Source organism: Colletotrichum higginsianum, chromosome 6 (assembly GCF_001672515.1).
Source record: "Colletotrichum higginsianum IMI 349063 chromosome 6, whole genome shotgun sequence".
Classification (NCBI taxonomy): domain Eukaryota; kingdom Fungi; phylum Ascomycota; class Sordariomycetes; order Glomerellales; family Glomerellaceae; genus Colletotrichum; species Colletotrichum higginsianum.
In genome coordinates this window covers 2720486-2728884 of record NC_030959.1, presented here as the reverse complement: position 1 = coordinate 2728884, position 8399 = coordinate 2720486, and the positions used below count along the sequence as shown (strand labels likewise).

Below are 8399 nucleotides of genomic sequence, written 5' to 3'. Positions count from 1 at the left end.
CTTTTGTCAAGAGCCTCCGTCTGATGTTTGCCGGTTGAGTCATCCGGCCCCGCCCTCCTGATCTCGACGAGTTGGGCAGGCCAATCCCCCGCACCGCCCTTCCGGCGACATCTGACGGACGATGACCACCCTTCCATATCAACTCAAGCTCGCTGTTGCAGCACTAGGCCAGCTTCCTTCCACCACACCTCCATACATCCCAATTGACTTATACATCCCCGCAGCCAATCACTCTCTGCCCCCAATCGGGTCAATCGACTCTCGAATGGTGCCATTGCGCTCAAGTGGAATATTCCGACACGCTCGCTGGTCAATTGCACCCTGAGTCATCTCCCCACCACCATCACCACCATCACCACTGCCATCACCACCCCGAGCCGACGGCGCCCTTCTCCAACCCTCCCCAAGTTTGTCTCCGCGCTCGGCTTCTTGTTGCAGTTAGGGCCTAGCCTCCATATCGCCTTTTCCCGCCTCGGACGACGAGTCTGACGCATAACACCCACCACTTGACCACCCAGACTACACCATCATCACACCAGGGCCGCAAACAATGTCTAAGCCGGAGTTCCACGTCCGTCCGGGCACCTCCGCTGACCTGCCCGCCGTCGTCGACATCTACGTCGCCGCCTTCGGAGATGACTGGGCCGTCAAGAAGATACACCCCCGCTGCCGCGAGTTTCCCGACGACCTCCGCGCCTGGGCCCACCGCTACTTCTACGCCCGGTACTGGGGCCCCGAGCAGCAACTCTTCCACGTCGTGGTCGTCCCGGACCCGACCGCGTCGCCCTCGGGCGAGCGCATTGCCGCTTTCGCCTGGTGGCGCCGGCCGTACCCCACCCCCGAGGAGAAGTCGGCGGCCGAGGGCTGGCTCACCCTCCGCGGATGGCTCAAGCCCGTCCTCCTGGCCGCCAACTCGCTCTCGGGCTACCTCTGGCCGTCGCGTTCCGTCGACCCGGCCATGGCCGACATGTTCGACGACACCCACGCCGCCACGGACCCGCTCAAGGACGACCCGGCGCACCCGCGGCGCAGGAACGCGTGGTACCTCTCCACGCTGGGCGCCCATCCCGAGTTCCAGGGCAAGGGGTACGGCTCGCTGCTCGTGCGGGAGGGCCTGCGGCAGGCCGACGCGGAGGACGTGCCGGCTTGGCTCATCGGCCTCGCGGGCGTCGAGCCCTTTTACGAGAGGCTTGGCTTCGCCGTCAAGGGACGGGCCAACGTCGGCAGGCTTGCCGAGTGGGACGGCGGCGCCATCATGTACAGGGAGTAGTAGACAGTCGGGAGTCGGCCACCCGGAAGGACTTTGATGTCCTTGGTAGAGAAGCCAGCACAGCGAGACGAGTAGACGGGCAGAAATGTGGATGTAGGCCCGAATGGACTCATGTTCTTGAAATATAAGCTGTTGAGTTCGCGAAATGGCAACAGAAGTGAACCATCCTCCCCCAACACCACGGCCACTGCTTTACCATCCACTTGGACTGCAGTTCAACGCTCATCGTCATCATCCTCCCTCTCTTACCCGCCTGTGCATGTACGCTTTACAACGGGAGGTATGAAGAAATATTTCACCTATCAAAAAACATTCACTCCAGTCTCACTTTTAAGGCAATGATAGGGGGGCGGGGGGCGTAAGTAAACCCTTTCAATGAAATGAAAAGAAGAAGAAGAAAAAAAACCAGCTCTAGAGAGGAAGGGAAAGGGGAAATTTCTAGAGGCGAGGCCACCAAGACGAGGGCCGAGAGGAAGACTAGGGGAGTCAGTCTACTACGTCCCCCCCTCCCCCAACTGCCACCGTAGCGCCGAAGTGCGATAATCACAAACCGGCCTCATTCCGACTCATTTCCAGAGCCTAGAGCCTCCCCCCCCCATCGCATCAAAATCACACAGCACATCACAAGCAAGAGGCAGGCAGACCAGTGGTTTCTCCTTGTGTCCTCGCGCAACTTCGTGTTCCATTAAGGCCAAGCTATCTAAACATTCAAATGTCCTTTTCTGGTTTCCCTTGTAACTGGAGGAGACGACTGGGAGCACAAACGGGGGGTGGGGGAGGTGCAGGGCAGCAAGAAAAAAAGAGCAAACAACCAAGGAAAGTTTTTTTGATAGTGTTCTGGGCTATTTTCTCACCCCTATCACCGCCCCTATCTTGAACCAACTGCTGCTCCCCTCATTGTATCTTCTGCTAGAAGGTCAAAGCGGAGTCACAAGGTGAGGTTTGCCTCCAAACAACAAGAGCAGGAAATGTGAAGAGCGAGAAAGGGAGGGAAGAAACTCATAAGAAAAGATAGAAAGCCAAGACCGGAACTCAACGCCGCTTTTCAGAACCCCTCCTGAAGCCTACCATGCCTGGATCCCACCCAAAATTCCAGACTGCCACACGCCATTGTCCATAATCCAGGTGAATCACCATTCCACTCTCGTCAGAGAGAAAACCTCCCACAACCTTCACCACCACCGTTGCCAGCCACCCAATACAGTTCTGATCTGTGTCTGTTGTGTACTCTGGGTCTCTTGAAACTCCCTGATGTGGTCCTTGCGAAGATCCTTGAGAAAAAAAGAAAAGTGAAAGTTGCCTTCGGGTTGTTTTTTTTCTAGACTTATCCCCAAAACCTGTCCCCAGACTTGTGTACCGTTGATCCATGCGATGTCCAGTCATCCATCGTTGTGATCGTCAAGGGGGCGACCATGCTTGCCCTAAATAGTCAAGATGCCCTCCCCGAAAGAGATAAAGAAAGTCCAAGTCCCTTGTATAAGCTGTTTTGCTTCCCCGCTGTCCATTGGACAGCCAGCCAGCCGTATGGCTGCGCGGGCAACGAGAGTAAAGGGAAAAGAGAATTGGTAAATGATAGGAAAGAGAGAGATAGGAAACCAAATGACCGCTTGCCATCCCCCAAGAAGTTGACTCCGATTTTGATGCCGTGTTGACGTGACATGATGGCGGGTATAAGGAAGGCCGTTTCAAAAGAGTGCGTTTCTCGGATCTCGTGTCCCCTCATCAATGACGGGCGCCATCAGGCATGGGCTGCATGGGCTGCATGGGCTGCATAGGTTGCATGGGCTGCATCGACTGCATGGGCGGAGTGGCATACGAAGAGTGACGCGACTGCTCCGAGGGAGGTCGGTCATAGCCCTGCTGCTGGTCGTGACGCGGAGCCATGCCCGTGCCAACTGCAAAGCCGTGCGCGGAAGGAGCGCGGTTCATAGCACCGGGCGCGTTCGGGGTGCTCTGGTGACGAGCGTGTCTGTTGGGGCCACTAGGTCCTAGACGAGGTGTCGGGTTGGGCTGAAACGAAGGAGCGCCGTAAGAGTACTGTCGCTGGGGGTCCTCGTAGTAGTTCGGCTGAGCGGCCTGGGCGAAAGGGTTGTCATGACGGGCGTATGCGCCATTGTACTGGTCCTGCGGCTGCTCGACGGGGCTGGGGCCGTATCCGTAGGGGCCGAAGCCTGAAGATGAGTTGGGCCGGTAGGTGGGAGCCTGTCCCTGGTGGAAGCCGGTCATCTCGCTCTGGGATCGTTGGTGGAAGGCGCGACGGGGGTCGGGGTATGTGGGCACGGTGGTCGAGGTCTCGAGATGAGAAGCCATGGACTTGCTGCCGCGACGCTGGGGAGTGGGCGCCGGGAGGGGACCACCCTGTGGACCGCCGGCCCCGAAGACGAAGGGGCCGGAGGCCATCTGAGGCTGACGATAGTAGTCCTCCTCGGGGTGGTTCTCGCGGATGTTGCCAAAGGCGGGACGGTGAGGGATGTTCATGCGGCGCATGCCCGAGGGGACTCTGGCCATGCCGGGGATGGCGTTGCGGTCTCCATAAAAGCCAGCTTCCATGTCAGTCATGCGCTGGCGCTTCTCAAAGGAGGTGGCGTCGAAACCTTCTTGGCCCCAGTATGCGTTGGGCTGGCTAACACGTCTGGTCATGGGGAGAGCCTCGGGTCGCAGGGCGACGCCCATCGACTGCGAGCGCTTATGTGCCGCGCCGCCGCTCGTCTTGCGCTTGAGGTACGTCTTGGGCTTCTCGTCGGGGCCGTCGCTGCTTATAGTGGGGAGGATCTCGATATCGGGGATCTGGCTGAGGCCGCCATTGTCGATCTCCGTCTTTAACTGGGCGACAATCTCCTGGATGGCAACCGTGGTGTAGCCGGCACCGCACTTGTTGAGGAGCCACTCGGGGACAGCAGTGCCGTTGAGCATAGCACCGTCAAGCTGCTCGTCCTCCGAGTCGTCCTGGTAAGAGCGCTTCTTGGATTCCTTCTTGTCCTCCAATCTCTTCTGCTCGCGCTTGCGGATGGCGAGCGACCAGCTGTTGACCACGCCTGCCTTGCCGGCGCGGTCGTTCTCGTCGCTCCACTGCTGAACCCGGGCGATCTGCTTTTGCACGAGGTCGACCTGGAGCTTCGAGTACTCGTGGGCGTTGCGGTAGCGACTGCGCTGGTAGTGCTTGCGGCAGAAGTGAACCCAGACGTGGGCGGGGATCATGCGGGTGCAGAGCTTGTTGCGGCCAAAGATGTGGGAAATGGCCTTGCGCGGCTGGGATCCAGTGTCGCAGTTCTCGATGTACATACACTTAATCTCGTCGTTGGCGGCCGTGGCCGGGGGAGACTGGGGGGGAGACATGCCGTAGGATTGCTGTTGCGGAGGGAAGGGTGCTGTTTCTGACACCGAAGGGAAGGGTTGGAAGGTAGGTGCGGAGATGGCGGCGAAGTCCGGAGCGGAAACAGTTCGCTTGTGAGTCCTTGGGTGGGAGTTATCCTGGGGAAGAGAAAGATAATTGAGGTTGTCTTGTTGTTGCTTTGAGTGAGGGCTATTGTTCGAGTCCGTCAGTAGAGTCCGGCTCGTTAGGTGGGCTGATGTTTTCTCTGCTTGGATCGTTCGGGGGAATGAAGCGTTGGGCTGGTTCAGGAAAAGGACGGTTTAAATACGGACGGGGAAGAAGAGGACTAGTGATGCGACGGCCGAGGCAGTGACGGGCGGTTCCAAGTGGATCTTGATGCCTTCCTGAGATGCGACGGAATCGCCCAAGACGAGATGGAGGGAAGGCGCGGTTGAATCACGAACACACGTGACCGGTTGTGTAAACGAGGGTGAGGGCGAGGGCGGAGGTGGAGGTGATCACGGGTGAACATGTATCAAGGAAGGTGCGGATGTGATGAGGAAAGTGCGGGTGAGGGATGCGGATGTAGTGAAGATGAGGAAGGTGCGTGGTGCGTGTGAATGGGGATGGGCCAAGTGAAGGGGGCAGAGAGAGAGGGTGCGCATTCGTCCTTCTTCTACTTCCTCCTCTTCCATGGCGCAATCATCTCCCGATAATTCGCAGCGTTTGTCTTTCAACGGGGGAAGAAGGGTGGTGGATTGAAGGCCGATGGATGGGATTGAACAGAAAACAAAAACAACGCCGCACAATCAGCTGATTCACTTCATCACGTACCTCAGACCGTCCGTTGGACTGGATCGATTACTACCGCCCATACCCCGCGTTATCAGTATCGCATCTGACGGGCTCCCCGGCCTCCCCGGCCCCTTCATCGCGGGATCCAGCGCCAGCTCGTGATGCGCCATCGTCCTCGGCGACGGCGGCTGGATGTCGACCACGCCCGGGCCGGGCATGTTCTGTTGCTGGTCCGCCAGCTTGGCGTCGAACGCCGGGACCTCGTTGAGCAGCGAGGTGAAGGGTTGAATACCGCTAACGGTAGACAAGGAGGATATTCTGGAATGGCCCCCGGACTGGTTGGACGAGGTGTACGAAGACAAGCTGCTGTGGCTGTCTGAGAACTTGTGCTTGGGGGACTTGGGGAATCCTCCCGTGACATGTTGCTGGCCATCGTCTTCACGCGGCAAGTTTGGCCTGTTCAGCATCAGCATCCGTATGATCTTGAAGAGGTGCGGAAGGCTGTGCCAGGACAACGGCCAGCGCAGGAAGAAGAAGAAGAAGCAGAAGCAGACGGCTTCTGCTCAACGAACTGTTGTTACAAAAATCCCTTCACACACAAAAGCAACCCTAGCGCAACAAGAATCCGGACGGAGACGCGCTCATGCTTACCTGGCCGTTAATTGAGCATCCGAGTCTCCCGATATGCTAGTCCTAGAGAATGTCAGCTGTTGCACTAGTGTGATACATGCGCGGCAAAAACAAAAATGAGAAAAATGAAGAAAAATGAGAAAAGGAACCCGGGAAGCGCAGACAGTCCTCCCGCGGCTGGCTCACCTTCGGCTAGTCGCAACGTAGAGTTGCGAATCTGGCTCGCCCAGGTTTGCCAGGCTTCACGGGAGATTAGTCGACCCGAGAGAACCAAGGAAGGAAAACCGCCTTGCGCAGATACACAAAGGTCTGCGGAAGAGGGAGAGGAAGAGAGAGAGACTAAAGTACGTACCGGCCATGATGTGAGCTCGTCATCGGGGTAATATTGGCGGAATGCGCCATCTCGTGTGCTAGAGAGCTGAGAGAGCTGGCCCTCGAATGGCAGCTCGAAGAGGGGACGTCGTAGGAACTCGACGAGGCCGTCTGGTCCACGTCGGATTCGCCGTAGTAGGCGGTAGGCTTGGATTGGGTAATGGAGAGTTTCGTGTCAAGAGCTAGTGGAAGAGAGTAACCGCCCGCATCCCATGGCGTGCGGTTCCTCGATGCTCTAGCGTCGCTTGTCCGCCTGAAGGAAGCTGTCTTCTCAGGGGATGATGTCGTGTTGTGGTGTTGCTGTTGCTGTTTCTGGCCGTCAAAGACAAGTACAGAAGAGGTAGTGGTGGTGTTTTCAGAGTTATCCCGAATAAGGGGCTTTTTTCCCGCCGCTGCGTTCAGTAGTGATGTCACGTCCATCGCTCATGCGCGGACGACGTGGGAAAAGAGTTGTCGCCGAGACGAATCCAGTTTGGCGGTCCTTCGGGGCGATGGTGTCATGAGATCTCCGTCCTGCCTAGCTCATTGCCGAGTGTTTTGCAATGCCCGGAGTGGTCGTCGAGTGAATGATGGACACAGACTCCAGTCTAGTAGTCGTCGGTGTCGCTTTCGTTATGAAGAGGTAGAGAGAAAGATAGAAGAAAGAGAGAGAGGGAGAGGGAGAGGGATCTTGCTCGTCCCGTCAATGGTCGTCGTTGTCGTTGATGTTTTCGATATTGATATTGAAATTGATGTTGTTGGTATCGTTGGTCTAGTAGTTCTTGTTGTTGTTGTTGTTGTTGAAGAGGAAGAGAAGGATGTCCGATCTAGGATCCAGTCCGATATATCGGATACTCGTCTGTTAAACCCAGGCGGCGCGAAAGGTCGCACACAACTTGGGGGCCGGGCAGGTAAGGTGACAGCGGTGAAGGGGGAGCGTAAGGAGAGTGATAAGGTTGATGGGAGATCCCAAAGCTTTTGTGTGTGGCGCCCGGGAGGCGAGGAGGCGAAGAAGGGCAAGGGGAAGGGGCAGTAGTGTGTGTGGTGCAATGCGGGAGGGCGATGACAAGTTAAGAAGAAGCAAACGATAAGAATATCAGACCTATCGTTGGGATCGCTGTTTCAGAGTCGCACTGACAGTTCCAAAAGTGGATTGAAACGGCCGAAACACCTTCAAGCCGGCCAGTGGTGTACTTGAAAGGGTCGTCCGAAGACGCTTCCAACACCCTTCGGCTTCAACGCGACGCCCTGGCAGTTGGCAGATGTCGGATCGACCTGGAACCGAGAGAAACAGAGGAAACAGCGCCTCGTCCCCTTCCCCGCGCGCGGCGTGGGAGAGAGAGACCTCACGCGGCTGTACGGTCCCCCTTAGGGGTGACGGGGTGGCAGTGTCGACCGAGGAAGACGTGATCCGGATCCACGAACGTGGCTTGCCGAACAATGGCGCCGTTTCCAGGTTCGTGCTGCTCCGAAAGCGACTCCGCCCTCTGATAGTTGCTCAAGAAGAGAGAAGACTCGGGGACGAGGATGGGCCCAAACGTGTTGCTTCCTCGAGCAGTGTACTTGTGGACGATGGCAAACACCTCGGCCAGGTTGTTCAAAGTTTCGTTTCGGGAACGCTTCGTGTTATCATGCCATGGACGAGCCAAACGACCAAACTTCAATGTTGACTGAACTGAACCGAACCAAACTGTAGCAGATATCGGGGAGCCTCCCAAACAAGACGCGGATGGTGATGAAGTGAGAAAGGGAGGTTCAAGGCCGGTGTCCGGCAAGGTCAAGAGGAGGGAGGGGGGGGGGGGGAGATAGGACGAATGGTCAACAAGGAAGAAAAAGAGGGAGATGGAGAAGGAGAGAGTGTGTTTGAGAGAGAGAGAGAGAGGGAGAGAGGGAGAGAGACGGGGACGGGCCCCGGACACAGCAAGTAGGGCTGTGCTGAGAATGCATGAAGGGACGGTAGGGATTGAAGACGGTAGCTGTTTGGGAATCCATGTGGAGGGTGTGTAGAGACGGTCAGAACAGAACAGAGCAGACAGAGGA

General features: G+C 57.2%; 2 protein-coding genes across 2 annotated transcripts; one reads left to right on the top strand and one right to left on the bottom strand.

Annotated features, from left to right (window-relative positions):
* Positions 1-550: 550 nt before the first annotated feature.
* On the top strand, positions 551-1270 carry CH63R_09221 (Acetyltransferase; the record flags this gene model as incomplete). Its single annotated transcript, XM_018304195.1, has 1 exon — positions 551-1270. The coding sequence occupies one exon, from the start codon at positions 551-553 to the stop codon at positions 1268-1270; it is 720 nt and encodes a 239-aa protein (XP_018156218.1).
* Positions 1271-2992: 1722 nt separating this feature from the next.
* Positions 2993-6800, bottom strand: CH63R_09220 (Orp1 like protein; the record flags this gene model as incomplete). Its single annotated transcript, XM_018304194.1, has 4 exons — positions 2993-4793; positions 5418-5834; positions 6030-6071; positions 6361-6800. The coding sequence occupies 4 exons, from the start codon at positions 6798-6800 to the stop codon at positions 2993-2995; spliced, it is 2700 nt and encodes an 899-aa protein (XP_018156217.1).
* Positions 6801-8399: the final 1599 nt, after the last annotated feature.